Source organism: Rhincodon typus, chromosome 5 (genome assembly GCF_021869965.1).
Source record: "Rhincodon typus isolate 14 chromosome 5, sRhiTyp1.1, whole genome shotgun sequence".
Lineage (NCBI taxonomy): Eukaryota > Metazoa > Chordata > Chondrichthyes > Orectolobiformes > Rhincodontidae > Rhincodon > Rhincodon typus.
The window spans coordinates 35,888,897-35,911,589 of record NC_063336.1 but is presented as its reverse complement, the minus strand read 5'-3'; the positions used below and the strand labels follow the sequence as shown (position 1 = coordinate 35,911,589).

General features: G+C 40.5%; 1 protein-coding gene across 1 annotated transcript in view; it reads left to right on the top strand.

Annotated features, from left to right (window-relative positions):
• The window catches only part of eya4 (EYA transcriptional coactivator and phosphatase 4), a 255,425-nt gene that overhangs the window by 200,429 nt on the left and 32,303 nt on the right, over positions 1–22,693 (top strand). Inside the window, exons 12-13 of the mRNA XM_048596526.1 lie at positions 20,395–20,453; positions 20,539–20,699. Coding sequence (XP_048452483.1) covers positions 20,395–20,453; positions 20,539–20,699 — 220 coding nt within the window. The remainder of the gene's footprint in view (positions 1–20,394; positions 20,454–20,538; positions 20,700–22,693) is intronic.

The following is a 22,693-nucleotide window of genomic DNA, read 5'->3' as shown; positions in this document are numbered from 1 at the left end:
AGGTTTATTTGAAAAGAGAAGCTTTCAGTGCCTCAGTCCTTTTTCAGATGTTAGTGAAAGGGGTAGTATCAGACCACAGAACCTATAAGTAAAAGATCAAAGGGTCACACCACTGATGATGATGTAGTAAACCTAAGATGCTGTTAAATCTTTAATCAGTCAGAAGGTTTTAATTGATTTATATGTATGTGTTATTCCCTGAATTGTTTTCAAGTCACAGTCCTGAAGAACTAAAGCTTTTATCATTGTAAAGAAGAGGTGACATTTTAGGTCAGACAATGCATGTTAGGTGTGAGGCCTTGTTTAGAATCTGTTTGTGTTTTGGTTTGGAGTCAGACTGGTTTTATTTCTAAAGTAGGAATTTAGAATTATAGCTAGCATCGACACCACCAACTGCTGGTTCAAAGTGGAGAAGATCTCCAAGAAGATTGTACATATCAACACAGGCATCAAGTTTGCACCTCCACACTCCACACTCCACTGTCCAAAACCTGCAACAGCACTAACAGTTGTGCCACCAACTTTCATCTCACCTCGTTCCTCCCCATCTCTCATTACAAGAGAAAACAGCCTACATAGGAAAAAGCCAAGGAGGCTGGTGGATGCCCATCATTCATCTCTCACTCTATGAGGAATGTGGCTAACCTTGACTTCCCCAAGCAGCAGACCATGCCCAAATGATGGACTAATAACAGACAATGCTCTTGATTAACTGTGCTGACACCACTAACTGAATGCCGTCTCCCTTGGCCTAACTGAGGGCTTCTGCCCTTGGACTTTGAGAAATGGGTGTTTGCTTGCAATGTTCTCTGCTGGTACATGGTGCAGTTGTGAAGGTTGATGTAGCACTGTTCTGGATACAAACATGTCCACCCTCTTCAATAATGTCTGCTGACAACCATGACAAGCTGCCTTGGCTTTGTGTTTGCACTAAACTGTCAGGCAAGACAGAGCTACTGTTAATCCTGTTATGGCACAGAGACAGACAGCCAAATCAAATCAGCCTCTCTATCCATGTATTCGCAACAGTGTAAAATTAAAATACTCAATTACCCTGAAAATTGACCCCAATGGCTCCTAACCAGACTTTTTGAATAACCAGCACCAGACTTTGTGAATAACTGATACCAGAAACCAAGTTTAAACAGATGATTTCACAATTTATTAATAATGGGGTAGATTTAGAAGAGCAAAATTAAACCACAAGGTAAGCTAATTAATGTCAGTCAACTTAACCCAATCTTCTTTGATTCTAGACCCCACTCTCTCAACTATAGACAGACACAGTGAAGGGATAAATCAAAAGGGAAAAAAAAAAATGATACCTAACTGGCTGGTTCATTTAAGCTGCTTCCACAATTGGTAATCTCACAGACACATAGGACTGTATGTTGCTTGGTTTTTGATGAAATCAATGCATGCAGATAGCTTCCAGTGGGCTCCAAGGAATATTCATTTAATTCTTAAAATGAGATTCTATTTTCTGAACTTTCAATAAGTTGATAATGAGAGAACAACCAAGGAGCAATCAAATCTTCATCCTGCAGCTGTGGTAGTCAAAATCCTTCTGATTTAAACACTGTCCATAAACCAGTTTAAACTCTGGCCTTTCCCCATGAAGTCCCAGTTAACGTTCAACATTTGCTATCTGGCTGAGCAAAATGCCTCTCCAAAATCAAAATATTCATATAGCACTTCTATCAAGAATTAACGTGCAATTAACTTTCGGGCCTCATAAATAAATATCAGTTTGTTATCTTTTACTAAAACAAACTGCTACTTATAGTCCAACGGTCATCTTTAGCTCTCAGCTCACAGTTCCAAACCAAAAATGATATGAAAGAAAAAAGGTCTCGCTAGTTTTTAAAGTGCACCTAAGGAGGCGAAGCACTGAAAGGCAGACGTGGTATGGGCATCCAAGTAGATACCAAATGATTGAGCACTAAGAAAGCAAGTGAGCAGCCTTGAGATGCAGCCTGATTCAGTCGGTGAGCTGGCATCCTTTTCTTGTGCACACAGTGTTCTTGCAGGAGCATTGCAATGAAAATTACCAGTGTACTACAAAGTGCAGGCACGTACTGTAAAACATCCAAGATGTGTCATGATGATGCAGAGGGTCTGGTGTGATACCCATGACTGTCGAGTAAGGTATATGCAGCCATTACCCATGGAGCATCCCTGAAAGGCTGGTGCTGAAAATCAAAGGGAAGGTCCAGGAGAGCACAAGAAAGCAGCGAGTTGAAGTCACCAGGTACCTAGTCAGACTTCCATGTCAGCAAGTCTCGGTAACTAGTTTCTATGTGGCAGGTGGAAGAATGGGAGCCTACATATTAATGAGATAAAAGCAGCAATGACGTTGATAATGAGCAATTACCTCCATTAATGAGCCTCTCGCCGCTCACCAATGTGGAGCTCGTCTCAACGTTTCACATGCGGTTGGAAAAGGTGTCTTGACAGTATTGATGTTGAGAAAGGCTTTGCTTGACATCTCATGCAGTTCTCCCAAATTTCTCGCTATAATCCACATTGTCCAGGGCCTGGGAAAATTCCACCCCAGAAATCTCGAGTATAAGACATAAAGACCACCAATTTTGACTCTATGGTGCAATATATTTGTAAAGGCTCTTGGATGGTTGTGCCATGTGTATACTGCAAACATACAGTGTAGGCAATCAAATAACCTCTAAGATTAATCTGACACATTCTGCTCATTTGAAGCACACAGGTCTAGTTATCAGTGTCTCCAAATCATGTACAGTCTACTACAGATGGAATATGCCACTTGCATTATTTGCAGGGTCAGCAACCAACTTGCAAATGAAATGCTTTCGAATTCTGCTCATGTGAAGTTTATGGGAAGTGCTGTGCATTTATTGAAGCTGTTTAGATTACTTGTAATTTTGGAGTAAGTCTTGCTATATGCTGACAGGGACATAAGAAGGTTTTCTTCCCTGCGTACAAAAAACCTGCTAGCATTATGGGGATTATTGTAGCCATCACAACAGGAGAATGAAGTTGTGCCTACCCCAATGAGAAGCTGCATACAGAAGGAGAATGACGTAGACTCTCCACAGAATGTCCTATCCACTCAAGGTTTCGGGGAGCAATTCTCCTCCATCCACCTTAGACTGGGTGACCACTTCGCAGAACATCTACGTTCTGCCCGCAAAAAAGATACTGAGCTTCCAGTTGCCCACCACTTTAACACACCACCCTGTTCCCTGGCCAACATCTCTGTCTCAGACTTGCAGTAGTGTTCCAGCAAAGCTCAGTGCAAATTGGAAGAACAACACCTCATTTTGCGCTTGGGGACCCTGCAGCCCTCTGGATTCAATATCGAGTTCAGTGAGTTTAGAGCTTGTGCTCTCCCATGTCCTAGCCCCCTACCCCACACATCACGCCTTGTTATCACAGTCTGCTATTACACACAACCCATTGTTAGTCACTAACAGTCCCCATTAACAACTATTCACCTTCCTAGCCAGATCGTTACCCACCCCTTTGCCTGCCCAACTGTTCTTCTTCTCTCTCTTTGGGCTCTATCCCCACCTATCATTTACTCCTTAGCCGCACCCCTAACCTTATCTTCTGCGTATAAGCTGACATTTTCCCAGCTACCATCAGTCCTAAGGAAGGGTCACCAGACCCGAAACGTTAATCCTGATTTCTCTTCAGAGATGCTGCCAGACCTGCTGAGCTTTTCCAGCAACTTCTGTTTTCATTGTCGTTGAACTTTATACGGTGTTCTTCGCAATGTGAAATATTCCAAGATAATGTACAAGATCCTTATGAAAAATGTTAACAGCAGGCCACGTAAGAAGGCATTAGGACAAATGACAAAAGGTTCAATAAAAGTGGTATGCTTTTAGCAATGTCTTGAAGGAGAAATGCTGATGAAGAGGTTTAGTGAGGGAAGTCCAAAGCTTAGGTCTTTGGCAGCTGAAAACATGGCTGCCAGCGGTGAAACAGTTAATACCAGGAATTCTGAAAAGGTCATAAGTGGAGGAATGCAGAGGTCTCAGAGGGTTGTGGGAATGGTGGAATTTGCAGAAATAGGGAGGGGTGATAGCCTGGAAGTTTGGAATTTAAAATCAAAGCATTATTTAAGTGACAGCAAGTGCAGGTCAGTCAACACAGGGGTGATGAGTGAACGGGATTTCGTGACAGTAAGTACACGGTCAGCAGAGTTTTGGATGATCTCAGGGTTACAGAACCACAGAGCCTGGTCAGGAGTTTGCTAGAATAAGCAAGCTTAGGGGTAATGGATGAAGATTTCAACATCAGTTGAGCTGAGGCAGGGACGTTGTGATGGTATGAATATATGGCAGGAAGCTCATCTCATGGTCAGAAATATCAACATGGTCATGAAGAGTGTTGTTCAGTCTCAATCAGTTTCTAGGGACAGCAATGGAATTAGTTGTTCAGGAGCATTATTTGATGGGAGCAAACCTTTGGGAGTTCTGAATGTTGGTCAAGCAGTCTCAGTATTTAGAAACAGTGGGGGTGTTGAAAGAGATGATAGTTGAGGTCGTGGTGAGTGTCATCGGCATAGACTTAAAATTTGACCTTTGTGTTTTCCGGTGGTATTGCTGAGGAGCAGCATGTAGGTAACAAACAAGAATGGGTTTAACGATGGATCATTCAGATCATGAGAGGTAATGGAACAGAAATAGGAAAATAATCTTTATCACTTATTGGTTATGATTTGATAAGTAAGTATAGAACCAGATGAGTGCCAGGGGATAATAGTAGAGAGGTGTTGGAGGAGGAGAGTGTGATCAACCATATCAAGAGCAATAAACGAGTCAAGAAGAATGATGAGGAAATATTTACCACTGCTAGAATCACTTTGTACATCCTTTGTGACATTAAAAGCCCACATTTTGGTACTGAGGCTGGGGTTTAGTGTTCTGAAAAGTTGGGAACAAATTTGAGAGGCGTCACAGCTCCTCTTCAGATAGTCAGATAGTTCCATGAGAGTGTTTGTATCTGAATGGCATTTGCTAAGGCACATAGACTTCATTTTAAAACCATAAGTTAGCACCCCTGACAGTACACTACTCATGGACTGCTGGGCTAAGTATCTGATCTGTTATGTCGCAACAGTATGCAGAATGCCTTTAAGAGACTCATAGTGTCATTAGCATATCATAGCATGTGACCTGAGGATATAAAGGTCTCAAATTTCAGCTTAGCCGGGGCCACTAGAAACATGACACACTGTTAGAACGCGTGCTACTGTTTGTAACTGAATAGCTTAATATTAACCCAGATACCAAAGTGCCTGTGACTCTGATATATGCATGTATCAGGAGCTGCAATGAATGTCTGTAGAGTCTTTCAGTACCGTATAACCCATGTCTAGTTCTTACGGTACAGAAGTTAACATAAATATTACAGCATCGGGTGCAAATACCCAGCTAGAGGCAAGGCCCACACTGTGGTGGCAGATTATTAGCTACCCAGATTTTGTGCAAAAACCTCAGCAGTGGAACTTGAACTCATGACCTTTCTGATTAAAAGGAGAAAATGGTTCTACTGGTCTAATTTGACAGTTAATAAAATAAAAACAGAAAATACAAAATACTCAGCAAGTCTGGCAGAATCTACATGACTTAACATTTCAGGTCATGACCATTTATTTCGGATTTCTGGCATCTGCAGTATTTTGCTTCTGACACTTAATCAATTGTTCTTTTCTGAAAATTTGCCCCTTCTATGAGCAAAGTGATATTTTCAGATGTCCAGACTGATATTACATGAGATTATTGATGAATGAAGTTGTATCGTAAGATGTACTTAATGAACTTTTTCCTGTTAAAGAAGTGTGAGTTTGATTACCTTCTTTACGAGAACTTTTGGCACTTGTGAGTTATTTAGTGTACCTCATAAATTGAATATTCTTAAAGGCCAATAAAATTAACATTGCATTCTGTTAAATTACTAGCAGAATTCTTGTGATGCAGAGATCAATTGTGTAGCCAACATGGAAAGTCTTTCTGGGAATAATCAATTAAAAGCTTGCAGAATGGCGATATTGACAGGGCTTGAATGTGTTGAGCCTGTAAGAGTTCTGTCAATCGATGAAATCTTTTGAATTGTATATGGTTTAGAAAAATCTGCTTAGGAATGCTTTGTGAAGGGAAGACTCTTTAAGAAAAAGTAAAGTGTCTTCAATAGAATTGAAATATTATACTTTCTATCATGAGAAACTGATCCACAATATCAATTTTAAAATCTAATCATTGAGTGCCTTGACAAAATAATTTATTCATAATGCCAAATATCCTTTGTCAAACCACACCCATATGCATAGTAAAAAGATATGACATGTAAATTTAACAAAATATTCACAAACCACTCCACACCAGGCAACTTAGTTACCAATCGGACTTGTTTGTAGGCTAAGGATTTTTCTCTCACAATTTATTCTTGTTTGCTTAGTTTTACCTAGTATTTTTCAGCAGTATTTAAAATTACACTTTTTTAATCCATGAATTGAGATCTGGGCTCTGCTAGTTGGGCCAGCATTTGTTGCTGTTCCCTATGTCCATGAAAAGGAGGTGGTGAGCTGCCTTCATGAACCACTGCAATCCATTTGGCGTAGGTACGCTCACAATGATGTTAGGAAGGGAGTTCAAGGGTTTGAGCCTGAATAGTGTCATAGGATTAGATCTGAGTTGTTGATACTTGGTAGGGCACACCCATGTCAGGAAACATCAACAACTTTTATTAACTATAACTATCCACAAAAGATGGTAAGAGAGGACATCTCTGTAACAATCCCGTCTTGCTTCCCACGTCCATGGCCTCTGATATCGCCATTACATAGCTGCTTATGCACATGCTCAGTAGCTATTATTAAGAGCATATTGTTAACCCTTTACAAGCAAGATTCTGAGGGGATTTGACAAGGTAGATGTTGAGATGTTTCCACTAAAGGGAGAAACTCAAACTAGGGAATGTAAGTACAGAATAAGGGGACCCTCATTTAAAACAGAAATACGAAGGAGTTTCTTCTCCCAGAGAGTAGTAAATGTCTGGAATTCTCTACTACAGAGAGCTGTGGAGGTTAAACCATTGAAAGTATTATTAAAGAAGGTGGATAGATTTCTGAAATATCAAAGATTTGCGGGCAATTTTTCTCCTATGCTTTGTGGTAGCTCACACACAGCGATCCGAGTGCCAACACGAATCACAGCATTGACTGGAAATAACTCAGTTTGACTGTGCACAGTCCGCAGAGGTCCATGCAGAAGTAAAGAAGCAGAGAGAATGCTGGTTGAGGGCTATGATGATTTGGCATAATAGAGGAGTTGAGACCAGGACAGATCAGCCAAGATCTTATTGAATGGCAGGGCAACTGTGAGAGGCCAAATAGTCTATTCTTGTTCCTATTTCTTATGTTATATATTCCACATCTTCCAAAGTTTGTTCTTCCCACACATTGTTAACCTCATGAACTATTTACTGTTCCTTCCACCTCTCACCCCCAGTTCCCCATCCCCAATACCCTCTTGTGCCTGCGCCATCAATCAACAACATTGGCTCTGATGGAGAATGTACAAGATGATCCTTCTCATTTCCTTGGAATGCAATCACTTTGGTGGAGTGGGGTCTCATCTTCTCACGACAGCAGGTTGCTGGGCTGTGAGACTTACAATAAGCTGAATGAAACAGCAGTAAAAACCAATCAAGGAAAAACTAATTCAACACCAAATGCTCCAGAATTCAAATGATCACAATCCATGAAAGGAAGACAATGAAGTCATATTCTCCCTCTTGTGCCCTTTTGTTTTGCACTGTAATTGAAGGGAGATGAAAAGAAGAATGAAGAACATTCTGGTAATGAAAAAATGAGGACTTCTCTACAATTCCCATGGTAGAAATTTCCCTTTCTGTAAGGAGTGGTTCCTTACTTTCTTCAGCGTGAGGCAACAATTTTGCAGACATGAAGATTTCTGGGTCTCCAGCAGGAAGGATTACATGGTCATCAATGACATAATAACTTCTGGACCACAATCTGTAACAAGTCCCTGCATAATAATATGGTCTGACAACTGTCTTGAATAGTCAGTCTCAGCATCGGACATTTTCTCGACAATAATCTCATTAATGACAGGAAGAATAGCTCATGAATGTAATTCATTAGTTGCTGTCCTAAATGGGCAACTCTTATTTCTAAACAGTGGACTCAGTTCTAGATTCTCCCACATGATGAAACAACCTTTCCACATCTACCCTATCAAGACCCCTCAGAATGTTATTTTTAAATCAATTTGCCTTGTTCTGCTAAGTTCCAGCAGAAACGAGCCTAGCCTGTCCAATCTTTCATCATAAGATGTCCCACCAGTTATAGGTACAAGTCCTATAAATCTTCCCCAACTATTCCAACACATCCACATCCTACCTTAAGTGTTGAGAGCAGTACAGTATACTGTACTCCTCCTGAGATCTCACCAATGTCTATATAACTGATGCATAATCTCCTTACTTTTGTATTCAGTTTCCCTTGCAATAAATGATAACATTTTATTACCTTTCAAATTACTTGGTGCACGTGTTTACTAACCTCTTGCAATTCAGGCACTAGTTGCATGATCCCAGATCACTCTGCCTCTCAGAGCTCTGCAATTTTATTATTGTTATGTTTATTTTTATTCTTCCTGCCAAAATTGTCAATTTCACCTTTTCCCACATTTAACTCAATTTGACAGATTTTTAACTCCTCACTTAAATGATCTGTGTCTCTTTGTAGTTTTCTAATGTCCTTTTCACAACTTACTATCCTATTAACTGAGCATTGTCCAAATTAAAATTAGCTTTCTTGCCATTAATAATGTTACCTGCATACCATAAATTGTGGTTCTACCACTTGCCCCAGAAGAACAGTTGTTGATCCTTGGTATCATGTACTTCGTGAACAATTGCAGAATGGAGTGATGTGGACCCTTACTGCCACAAAGCAGACAGGAAGCAGTGGCAGGAATGGTTCTGTCTTTCCGTTGGATCTATTTTCTTGCTGACATGTTAGTCACTGTCTGATTAACAAATTCTACCGAATCAGTGTCCCCGTAGATATCAAGTCCATTTTGCTTGCAAATTTCAGCCTGTCTGGCAAACTGCATGGTTTTCACTAATGTAAGATGATATTTAGGCTACAAATACCATAGGGCTTGAAGCAGCACCCTCACTATGATGGCAGTTATCAGTGACGTACAGATTCAGTAGTTTCCCTGACTCCGGGTTGTGTCAATTATACTTTTCCCAATCTTGATGGGTTTATGCCTCAAACTAAAGTAGGAGTCATATTGTTGGATTTCGTTCTCGGTGCCCTGTCTGATGAAAGTAGCCTGGGCACAGCTGCCAATCCCATTCAACAGCACACTGACCTGATCTTTGCCTGACTTTTGATCAAGGCCTAGCACAGTGCAGTATCTCCTCAGATGTCACTGCCAATTGAACCATTACATGGTGTGGTCAGGTTCCTCCACCCATGATCCAGAGACTCTTGCACAGGCAAGACTTTTTCATTAGTCAGATGATTCTGCTAATAGAGTTATAAGGGCTAACACTTTTTGTTTTACTGCCCTTTTTCACAGTTGCATGGGATTCCTCTTTTCTGTAGCTTTGCTCCTTTGCAGTCCAATAACTGGGTTAGGCTCGATGTCTTTCACCTATTGCTGCTGGGCATCCCTTGAGACTTTTACTCCTCTTCTGTGGTTGGATGACGGGGCTGGCCTCATCCTTCATCTGCTACCAATGGCCTAGTAGTATTATTGTTGGACTGTTAATCCAGAGACCTAGATAGTGTTCTGGGGACCCGGGTTCAAATCCCACCATGGCAGATGGTGGAATTTGAATTCAATAAATATCTGGAATTAACAGTCTAATGATGACCGTGAATCCATTGTCAATTGTCGGAAAAACCCATCTGGTTCACTAATGTCCTTTAGGGAAGGAAACTGCCATCCTTACCTGGTCTGGCCTACGTGTGGCTCCAGACCCACAGCAATGTGGTTAACTCTGAACAGCCCTCTGGGTAATTAGGGATGGGCAATAAATGCTGCCTAGCCAGCGACGCCCTCATCCCGTGAATGAATAAAGAATAAAGGACACTATACTGCTGCTGGGCTTTACCTCAGGCACTAGTTTCGATTTGACGCTTGTTCTGTTGGTCTGGCTATCACTTCCCACCATATGGTATGATCAGTTCTGGTTTCCTGATGGTGGATAGTGCACACCCATATCAGTGAATATCAAACTTTATTAATTATAATTATAACTATATACAAGAGATTGTAAGAATAGACATCTCTGGAACCCTGCAGATTTGCGTCCCAGTCCATGTCACCTGATATCATTAGTATTTAGTTGGGAACATGTTTGATTCATTGGAGTAAAAGTATAGTTTATCCTTTACTCCACAAGAAGCCACATAGTTCACACTGTAGTACATATCAAAGAATGTAACATAAAAGACATATTAATATGTTTCTGCCGCTCATTTTCTCTGCATGAATGGTCTGGCCTATTCAATTCATTTTGCTTGCCATATGCCTTAACCTTTATCTTTTTCAAGCAACTATCCAACTACCAATAACGGACTTGATTCAGTAGCAATTTGTGGCAAAGAATTCTATATTCCAAACCACTCTTTGTTTAAAGTATCATTTTAACTCCTTTCTCTATTTATTTATCTTAAATTTAAAACCTATTCTAATTATCTCACCAGCCTGTGGATTCGCTGTAAATACTTTAAATTTTATGCCCCTGCAGTAACCATAAATACCTTTACCAGGTCAATCTTTAACATTCTCAGCTCTAGCAAAGAAAGCCCTAAATTTGCAAATCTCCTTTTAATCCGAGAAATCTGCAAAACATTTTCTGCTCGACAAAAGGATATCTCCTCCTCCTCCTCCTCCTCCTCACTTACAATAGTGGACAACATTTAGCCTTAGCAACAATCTATGCCAGCACTTTTTAAATCCATCTGCAACATGGAGAAAAGGAGAATTATTTATAACTAATTGCTGTCAGGACTAATTTTAATGTAGGCATTTCTGCATTTATTATTGCATGTTGTCGTATTAAGCTTCAGTGTATAAACATACAAAAGTCCAGCTGAAAAGTTTGGGTGGAAGAAGGTTTAATCCAAAGTTGCCAACAATGAGATTACGAATGCAGATGTGTTCTGGACATTTGATGTAATCCCAGTGGCGGGGTCACAGAGGGAGCTGCAGATTTGTTGAGAAGCTGCAGATTTCTAACTCCGTAGGTATCTACCTCTCACTCCAAATCCCACTCCAGGGAAGAAGGGGGCTGAGCAGGTGCCTCTTCAGCATGTTGAACCAGGGAGTTTGTGGGTACGTCCCAGTTTACCCTTTGAGCATTCCATTAAACGTGGCTGTGTGTTCCAGACCTGATAAAGATGCAAAAGGCATGGAGGGGTGAAGGTAATCATTTCCCGAAGAAACGGAGTACATTTCAAAATGCATCTGATCACTTCCCCTTGTGGACATAAATTTGTTAATATTTTTATGTTCCAGCTCAGTAATGACCATGGATCCTGCCAGATGGAGTGGCAGTGATAGCTGGCGAAGGTGAAATAACTGCACAGAGGCCGGGTCCCATCACCAAATCTCCCTTTACTTTCTGGTGCACTGTACACTGATTCTGCAACCAGTATATAGCTGGACCGCTATCAACCTCCATGGGAACTGGGTGACCATTTAACCAAACATTAATTTTAATTGACTCTGATTTGGGTGTCATTAACCAATTTGATTGTCCAAACCACATGTAAGGGAACTTGCCAGGGTGTGCACTGTCCTGGGTACCGGCCTCCGAGTTTTCCTACTCCAGTCAGGCCTTGTAGGGTTCCTTTGCTGTCTCGAGTCTACATACCGGCAGCAATTACAATGGCTCATCAGCCCAGATCCTGAAGAACTGTTTAGCCACTTGGCTGAGACTTGGCTTTGTCGTGAGGTTCTGCAGTGGGCTGGTCTAGGGTCTCTCTGTTCAGGACATGGCCTGCATGAGGCTCTGTGATTGCCTATATTCAAGTGGTGTTCCCCAAGCTCTGTTGGACAGGTGAGGGTGCCCATTTCCATTGGGATGCCCTGTAGTTCCCATGCTCCACTTGCCACATTTTCTAATGACAAGGCCAGTTGTAGTGCCTGTTTGAAGTCCAGTTGGGCTTCAGCTAGTAGATGCTTCTGCATAGTTACGTCATTAATCCCATAACAAATGGATTCTCAGTATCTCATTCAGGAATAACCCAAAATTACATACCTTTGCCAGTCACCGTAACCTTGTCAAAAATCCCAATATGGATTGCCCCGGTTCCCTAACAGCCAAATAAAATCAATTGCATCTCAAGATTAGAGGTTTGGGGTCATAATATTCCTTAACCAATGCTGTCAACTCTTGAAAGGTTTTAATATCTAGTGCCTCTAGGAAAGTAAAGCCCCTTATTACTGAAAATGCTGTAGGGGCAGCACAGTGGCTCAGTGGTTAGCACTGCTGCCTCATAGTGCCAGGGACCCGGGTTTGATTCCACCCTCAGGCAACTGTCTGTGTGGAGTTTGCACGTTCTCCCCGTGTCTGCATGGGTTTCCTCCGGGTGCTCCGGTTTCTTCCCACAATCCAAAGATGTGCAGGCTGGGTGGATTGGCCATGCTAAATTGCCTGTAGTGCTTAGGTATGTGTAGCTTAGGTGGGTTATAAGGGGATGGGTCTGGGTGGGATGCTGCAAGGATTCATGTGGACTTGTTGGGCCAAAGGGCCTGTTTCCACACTGTAGGGATTCTATGTCTTTTGTGATTCTATGTCCACATGCAGTCAGAAGGATTACTTGTTACTTTTCACCTGGCCCAAAGTCATTTGCCCAGAAAAAATATCACATTCTTTCAACATTTTGTGCCCATGCTTCAACAGCAGGGTCAAATGAGTCAAGCTTCCCAAATAGAGGCATGATGCCAGAAATGCTTACCCCAACTCCAAGACAACAGTTGCAAGCAAATGTTCTTCAAGCACGTCCTGTTTTCTCCCGTTGCCACTGAAATAACTTCACAGAGGCCATGTTCCATCACAAAGTCACCCTTTATTTACTAGGGCACAGTATATGACCTGTGGCCAGTTAGCTCGGAGTCATCCTCCTCTGAGGAGATTCTAATCTCCTGGTTATATTTTGTTTTGCTTTTATTTCCTTGTTAATGGATTTCCACATTGAATCCTTTCTGCCTATCACAGTGATGAAAAGGGCTCTTAACAAAGTCACCAATGATGTAATCCTATGTAATTGTGGCAAAGGTAAATGGTCCCACTCCTTTTTGACCCATTTGCGGCCTTTGACTCAGTTGATCCTACCGTGCTCCTCCTACACCCATCCACAGTTATTTTGCTGGGTGAGACTACACTCACCTGCTTCCATTCATAGCCAGAGCATAGTTTCTTTTCCCATTTTCAGAGCAATTCTGTTGGTGTGCTCAAAGGATCTAGCCGTGGATCTTCCTATATATCATCTACATGCTGCCCATTGACAACGTGGTGTGAAAAGACACAGTCAGTTTGCCAACAACACCCAGCTGTGCCTCACCAACTCTCCCAAACCTGCTACTGTTGACATTCAGTCCTAAATAAGCAGAAAATTCCTGCAACTGAGTTTTGTCACTGGCAGGATAGAACCACCTGAGGTAGCAGCATTGTTGTATGCACTTCTGAAGGAATTATCACAGGAGTCCTCAACATTGTACTGTCTTGGTATCAGGTTAAGCAAACATGGGCAGGGAAACGTCCTGCTGATTAGCACCAACAGCCATTCAGCAACCCCACAGCGTTCCATCTGACACTCTCAGCTGCTGATTCAGTACGCCTCCATGTTATCAGGATGTCAGGTGCAGAGAATGTTCTCTAGGTGAGACTCTTCTGTACATATCACCCAGAATGGCTCAGTAGCACCCTTACTGATGGAATCCTAAACCACATACATTCTAGACCACATCTGTGGCAGGTCGTGAGAGAGCTGACAAGAGGGAAGAAACGCGATTTCAGATGTGAAATGAGAGTTTTCCTCCGGAACCTTGGTGGCTTTTATTGAAAGGAATTTCTGCTGACGTCTGACGCCCCTATTGACTGCACAAGTCTTCAGAGCCACTCATGCGTAGACTGTTGATGCCATCCATGCAGAATGAGAAAAGTGGGTGTGTCATTGAATTGTTTGTCTCAATGAAGTGTGCCTTGACACTGAAAAGCTTGAGAACCACTTCTGGGATAGAAGCTGCTAATTAATGTAGTTTTTTTTAAATTAATCAGGTATCTATAAATGATGTGTTATCAAACATTTTTGTTTGTGCACTTGAGTTCTGTCAGGACCAAGTGTTGCATCTATTAGAGATTTATGCATGAGTAGAATGGAAGTATACAGATTTTGTTGTGTCTTTAGTTATCACATTATAGTTAGGGTTAAATACCAGGGTTGTTTATCTTTGAACTTTTAGTTACATTCAATGCCTCAATGAAAGTAATGAAAATTATAATGCAACTTCAGTATTTTGTGGTGAGTTGACATATGATTTCATTCATGATTTAGCAAAAAACAATCTCTATCCAGCAGACTCATCTTCCAATGAATTGAAATTTATTGCGGAATTCCAATTAAAATCCTTTCTAATTTCTAAATTGAAAAAAGTTAAGATCCTATACTGAAAATGATTTATCAGACAGAATAAAGGTCAGATGCAGTAATGATAAAAACACCAATACCCTGATCTACCAGAGAGTGCACTAAAAGGAAATCACAAAACCATACTATTTAGGCTCTTATGCCTATTCCAGCTCTTTGCTTGACCAATTCAAACTAATCCCACAATTCTGCTAGCTCCCCACACTATTGTAACTATTTTTTTCTTAAATGACGCATCATTGTCTATTATAATGACCCCCCATGTGGAAATCCAAGTCATGCTTGACAATCATCTCTGTAAAAAGAATCTTCTAACCTCCCCTCCTCAGTCACGTAATATCAATTTTAAATTGATTACTACATCTTCCTCAACCAGAGGAAATTGTCTTTCAATACTCTTACATAACTTTCAAAACCTCTATTCTGCCTCCTTCTCGCATTCTCTGCTGCAGTGCAAATCCTCATAAAATGTCAAGGCTCGTATAGAATCATAGAGTCACAGAGGTATACAGCACAGAAACAGACCCTTCGGTTCAACTTGTCCATGCTGACCCGATATCCTATATAAATCTAGTCCCATTTGCCAGCATTCAGTGCATATCCCTCTAAACCCTGAACAAAAACAGAAGTTGCTGGAAAAGTTCAGCAGGTCTGGCAGCATCTGTGAAGAAAAAAATCAGAGTTATCGTTTTGGGTCCAGTGACCCTTCCTCAGAACCCTCTTAAACCCTTCATATACCCATCTGGATGCCTTTTAAATATTATAATCGTACCAGCCTCCAGCACTTCCTCTGGCAGCTCATTCCATACACGCACCTCCTTCTGCGTGAAAAAGTTGCCCCTTGGGTCCCTTTTATATCTTTTCCCTCTCACCTTAAACCTAAGCCCTCTAGTTTTGGACTCCACCCCACCCCAGGGAAAAGGCCTTGCCTATTTACCCTATCCATGCCCCTCATGATTTTATAAACCTCTATATGGTCACCCCTCAGCCTCCAATGCTCCTGGGAAAATAGCCCCAGCTTATTCACCCTCTCACTAACAGCTCAAACCCTCCAACCCTGGCCACATCCTCATAAATCTTTTTTGAAACCTTTCTAGTTTCACAACATCCTTCCTATAGGACGAAGACCAGAATTGTACACAATACTCCAAAAGCAGCCTAACCAATGTACTGTACAAGCGCTACATGACCTCCCAACTCCTATACTCAACACACTGACCAGTAAAGGCAAGCACACCAAACACCTTTTTCACTAACCTATCTACCTAAGACTCCACTCTTGTAACTTGATGGATCTAGGCTGTAGATGCTGTCTCTGCCTTCAATACAATTTCTATAGTCAAGCATCAAACTTGCACTTAATCGAACTGAGATCTCACAATTGCTTTATATATGTTTGTCATCACCTGTTGTGATCTTGTCATTTGGACCCAACCATTTCCATGGCTTCATCAAATCCCAAGGATTTGTATGTTTGTATGAAAGCAAAATGCTGTGAATTCTGGAAATCTGAAACAAACTTGAAGAAACTCTGCAATTCTGGCAGTCTCTGTGGAAACAGAAACTGTGCTAATGTTTCGAGTCCAGTTGACGTGACTCAAGACTCGAACCATTAACTCTGTTTCTCACTTCACAGATTTTGCCAGACCTTTCTGAGTGTCTCCAGAATTCTCGTGTTTGTTTGTATATTTGTACCCTGGATGTTTGAATTTCCATGGGAATCTCTCACTCATCTGCTGTCATTTCGGTGGAAGAGCCACAAAAAGCCGCTGTATTATTTACACTCCCCAAGGCTTGGCTCTTCCATTGACACAACAGAATGACAGCACACAGAAATTTAACACTTGTGATTCTCTTTGTTCCACCCACATTCTACTCTACTGTTTCACCAGATTCTGTTCTGTTGTTCCATGGGTATCTGCTGCCATTGTTTGTTTCCTTTTCTCAAAATGCATTATATGTGCCATCTCTTTACTCATTCCACTAGCCTACACATGTTCTCTTCCAATTTTTTTGAACTTAACGCTAGAGTTGGAGCAGGAACATTGCCCGACTGACTCCCTGACTTGTGCACATAATAGGCACTGGAAGTGTGGAAATAGTCTTAAGTTTTCATTTTCAATCCGTGTCACATGTTTTTCAGTAGATTTAATGAAGGTGTGACAGTTTGGAAGATTTTTTTTTCTAATTCAGTTTTGTAATCCATAACAAGGTATTGTTTCCTTTTTTTAAAAACGTTCGATTAACATAACCATATGCCTTTCACTGCTTGCAGGATATTGACTGTAACCTTTGGTTGTCTTAGGTTTCTGTAGGTTCTGTGTTGACCTGCATTGTTGGTCTCTTAATTGAAGGCTGCTTCAGTCGGGAGCCCTGCCCAGCCTGCTTTAGGCACAGATTTTTGGCTTCCTCACAGTCCTTGACTGTGTTAAAGAAATCTCCTGTGGTGCATTCTCCCAAAGTCCAGACAGTGAAACAAATTGTGATATTGTTAAACAGTCACTGTTATTACAAATTGCCAAACCAAGCTGCAGCATAGCAAACACTCCACTTTTATTGAAATAGTCTCTTACAAAAACAATATGACTTGTAGCTCGTTTCTAAAAGCTACCATGATGCACTCACAGAACTCCCTCTGCTCAGGATTAGCAGAGCCTTTATATACCCAGTCTGACCTAAAATCCAACTCTCTCCATCAATCTATTCCACCCCCTCTGTCAACTCTTACACGTGTTACATGGTGTTCCAACTTAATACAGTAGATCCCTGCTCTGTAAGATTTTCAATTGGGAAAGATACAAAAAGCATCAATAGACAGGTGTTATGTGGTTTCCATGTTAATGAGGGAGCTGGAATCAACATTAGCGATATTGGTGAATGTTACAATGAAACATTACTTTTGTTGTGTCACGTTAGTGACATTTGATCACATGATTTACATTGATTTTACTTATGGGGTTCAGCATTTGGAACAGTTTACGCTTTCACCTTCATGTGTTTTTAATGATTTCTTCATTGACTATAATGTTGAACAAAAAAATTAAATAAGTCATTATTCTTATATATTATATATTCAGTTATTTGACACTGAGGACTGTATTTGCTTAACCTCATCATATTTGGCTACTCGGTACAAGAATCTTACTCTAATCTCTACTATTTATATGTGGAGAACATTCATTGATTCAGCTGTGCTGAGGTCAGTTTCAGATGCAGTAAATTATTAGGTCCATATGAAAGATATACAGCTCTTAAGGTTTGAGGTCACACAGCAGCAGGCATTTAGTTTGATTGAGAAATTAAAATGATTTGTTGATGGACCTTTTTTTTGGAGAGCAGCCGTACACTGTTCCACACCAGTGCAGTTTTATTAGTCATGGTAGTGAATGTTAGCACTCAACTTTTGCAAGCTTCTCATAACTATCCACCATCACTAATATTTTTGGTTTCTTTGTCCTCCCTCTGAAAGGGTTACTCATGGCATTCCAGTATATAAGGTCCCATTAAATAGCAACAGCAATACAAATGAACAATGAAAATTCATCCTGACCTGGCAGGATGACTTTCACACCCATATAGCCACATAAATCATCTCCTTTTGTAGAAAACCATGCAGGTAGTTTACACTTTCTTTTATTTTAACATGGAGGGTGCTAATTGCAAAGAAAAAGAAACAGTTATAAGCTATGCAAAAAGAAATTCAAGATATTTTGAGATATTTCGCTGCGTTATAGAAGGTTGTGTGAATGCAAGCTGATGAAAGTAGACTGGATGTTGCTTCTATCAGATTCAACCTACAAGCTAGAGTCCATGTTAGCACAGCATTGGAGAGTACAATATACTTCTTAGCAATTCTGTTCTGTTGGCTGCATGTTGGGGCAATTAACTATATTATCAACTACTTTAATGAAAATGTTGTAAAAGTGTAATGCCACACACATCAAGCACATATAAAGTGTGTTTTATTTTTTATAGTAAAGTTAGGAATTAAACAATTATATTTTCATTTTCATCACATGTTTAAAAATGAATGTGAAGCAGCCGGTGGTTGTGAAAGGTGAATCAATGCTGCCACCTACTGATTTGAATATTGCTATATGACACCAACAATGAAAATCTAAATGTCCTAACAAATATTGCTTCACGTAACAACATTTTTGTATTTCTAAGTCATATTTGCCCTCATTTGAAGCTGGTAAATATTCATTGACAAATGAATCACTTTAATTAACCAGTTTGCAGACTTTTATTTTATCTAATATCAACAATAGAGATCATGGAAACTAAATTATCATTAAGGAAACGGATAGATGAACTTCAGCACCAAATTCAAGAATGAAAGCAAAACAAGTTTGATTAGTCAATAACCATCATTGTGCAATTATAATTTCAGCATTTTTATACGTGTTTTATGTCTCATCTTTCTTTAGAGTAGATGTATTGTGCTATCAGTCAGTCTGCAATGCTGACTTAGTGCAAGCACTGCCATTTTGAAACTCAACATTCTGGTTATCGTCACATGACTAAGCATATATCTGCAGCAGGATTCATATACAATCTTGCTCTCCATTGAAATAGCACCTTTGCTACCCTGATTAATGCCCATCAAACCCAATGGTTCCCTATATACCAACTCTTCCACGAAGCCATCCTCCAAAGTGCACAAATAAAGTCAATGTCTGAGTTGGTGGTTATGAATGCATAACTGACTGCTTAATTACTGTCTTCCTTCTCTTGATACTCCTGGCTGAGTTGCAGTTCTTGGGTATCAGAAAGGAGACCATCACAAGGGAAGGCTTGTGATGAGGGATGAGGAGAATGCAAGAGGTGCTTGCCTACACCATCTGCAACTTGAAAATCAGGAGAGTCTGGGAATGAGGATGTGGTGGGGGTGAGAGAATCTGAGAAGAGGTTTACATACAAGGGAGCCATCAACTACAATGATCTCAGACATAGCCACTCCAATGATAACACCACTGCTGCCTCCATCAGTGTATAAGTATGGATGAAGGACTGTCCCCATCTAGATGATTATTCCTCCCTCCAGCTATGTCCCACCATGAGAGGATTTTAAGTATTTCAGTGTATTCAGGTGATGTGGCTGTCATTCTAGAATAAATGGCAGCATATATGAGTTGTGAGATATTGGTATGAGACTTGCAGCAGTGCTAAGTGGTTGAAGTGAGGTTATGAATGTTGGGTACAGTTGTGATCGATAGAGATTCTTGGTTTTAATTGTTGTGTGCACCATGTCAAAATTGCACTTTGTAGAGCACAGAGCACCTGGCCAGCCTAATGCACCCACCCCTCCTCCCTTTAAGAGTTGTGTGCTGAATTTGAGTAGTGCGAGCTTACCTTAACTCTCATGGTTTGCATTTCCTGCTCTTACAGGCAGCCACTCATTGATATGTTTAGCACTGGCTACATGGTACAATCATTTAAGTAGGGAAGCGGCACAACGTTTGTGTGATGGTTTTATTGCAAGCAGCAGTCATGAATTTACTAAATGTATCCCATTACAAAAGTTCATCATTATTATAGTCCTTGACCAAGCATTTTACATATTGTAACATGCTATATATGAATGTTCCATGATCTCCTTGAAAACAAATAGGTTGAGGTTTACTCAACAGTAAATGCACTTAAAATTATAATTTCATTTTTCAGTAATGGAGAAGTCATTTTGTTAATTTCGTTAATTTTAACAGGAATGCGATCAAGTACATATAGATGATGTCTCCTCTGATGACAATGGACAGGATTTAAGGTAATAATTTTGTCCGACAGCAAATTAATATGACAAGAGAAAGGATGTTAAAATGATAAATACATGTTGTTTGCTGTATTTGCAGTACCTACAGCTTTGCAACAGATGGTTTTCATGCAGCTGCCACCAGCGCAAACCTCTGCTTAGCAACTGGTGTGCGAGGAGGTGTTGATTGGATGAGAAAATTAGCCTTCCGTTATAGACGTGTAAAAGAATTATATAACACTTACAAAAACAATATAGGAGGTGAGTCAGATTTTTCTTTACTCTGATCAATTTGGTTGCTCACGGCTCCTTCAACAGCAATTGAATGATGTGCTACTTTCCGAATGAACGTCATTCAGTCATCCAGTTCAGTGCCATTGAAAGGAAACTCTCACTAGTAGCCAATTTGACAAACTATTCCACATCCTTGTCACACAAAACATTCTACAGTCGAAATTCCACCATGTTTAGCACACTGGCTAACTAACCTGTGCACATTTCTAATGTCCGCTCTGTTGATGAAGACCTTTATGTCTAAAACAAACTGCAGGAAGGGGGTTTGCATGTCCAAGTGAAATTTAAAGGAATGGGGATAATTAATGAGGTGGATCAAAATTAGGGACAAAGTTCAGCAAAGAGTTGTAGAGTGTTAAGGGGTGGTTAAAACTGTGAGGAGACTTTGCTGAGGCTGATGGAGCAAAGCATTTAAAAAGGTAGCCAATGCTTTTTCCATAATGGTTCATCTTCCCTTTCAATCATGTGATTTGAGATGAATAAATCTTTAACTGATGAGCATTTGACCACAAATAAACTACATTAAATATTTGAAAGCAGCATTTTTTTAAATTAACAATAAATTGATGATAATAATAATAGAATGACTTACAAATTACTTAAAGAGATAGGCAGAGTAGATACAAGTAAGATGTTTCCCCTGGTTGGAAAGTCTCGAACCTGGTGCCACAATTTAAAATAAGGGAAATGCCACTAGGTCTGAAATGAGGAGAATTTGTTTTACACAGAGGGTTGTGAACCTTTGGAATTCTCTACCAAAGAGGCCAGTGGAAGCTCACTTTTTGAGTATGTTTAGTATACAAATTAATAGATTTCTGATCACCAATCGCATACAAGGTTATGGGATGGTGTGGATAAAAGAAACAGTGAAGTATTCAATCAGCTGTGATCATATTGAATGGCAGTGCTGAATGGGCGCTTCCTGTTTCTGTGAATGGTGAATGAAAAGTACAACCTCTTGCCATGTGGCTGAAACTCTAGGCAACTTTATTTTCAGTTCTTCATTTACTTACAGAGCACTCTTCAGAAAAAGTGCTGAAACATGTTATAAGACTTGTGGTGGGAGTGGGGATGATGAGGACACTTTTGTACCCCATTTGCATCATTCCCTTGTATGACAAGAATATCACTCATGCCTGGCTGGGAGTTGCAGATTCTACATTTAGGAGTCTCTAGGCCACCGTTATGTACTTTCCCACTGAAGGAGAGAAGGACACAGGAAAGGCATTTTGGTGCTAATGACGACAAGGGAAAACAATAAAAGCAACAAATGTTCCCCTTTCTTATCATTTTCACCATTCAGGCTGCCCTGTTACTCTATGAAATAATTCACATCAAAGTGTGAAACCAAATGCACAAAACATTTACCTAGATTCCTGGCCTTATCCACAATTGTTACGGACATCGAGGCATTGAATGTTTCAAAGGTATTGTTGACATGGAGCAGAGATTTTGCAGAGGTGAGCTAATTCTCTCCTCAACCTCCACCCACCACCCCCTGCCCCATCATATTATCACTCTCTTAATGTGATAATTCACCAGCTACACAATTCGGCATTAGTAACTGATCGGAACTATAATCTAAAGCAGAAAATGGTTGTGATATTTGAACAACACATTTTGAAACCCATTCCATTGTATGATGGAATGGAGTATTCTAAAAAATATATTTGAGCTGAACTTTAGGTCCATTAAACTGGTCAAATTAACCCAGCTGATCAACCTTCAACATTCGTGAGAAAATCAATGGTCAAAGCCATTGTTACCGTGTGCATGATTTTTACATATGTTCTCCTAGATTTCATTGCTGGTGCTGACTTGGAAAATATAGACTCTGAAAGTATTAAACAAATATGCTGCTGCTTGTAGAGATAGTAGGATCTGCCGATGCTGGAGAATCTGAGATAACAAGGTGTAGAGCTGGATGAACACAGCAGGCCAAGCAGCAGCAGAGGAGCAGG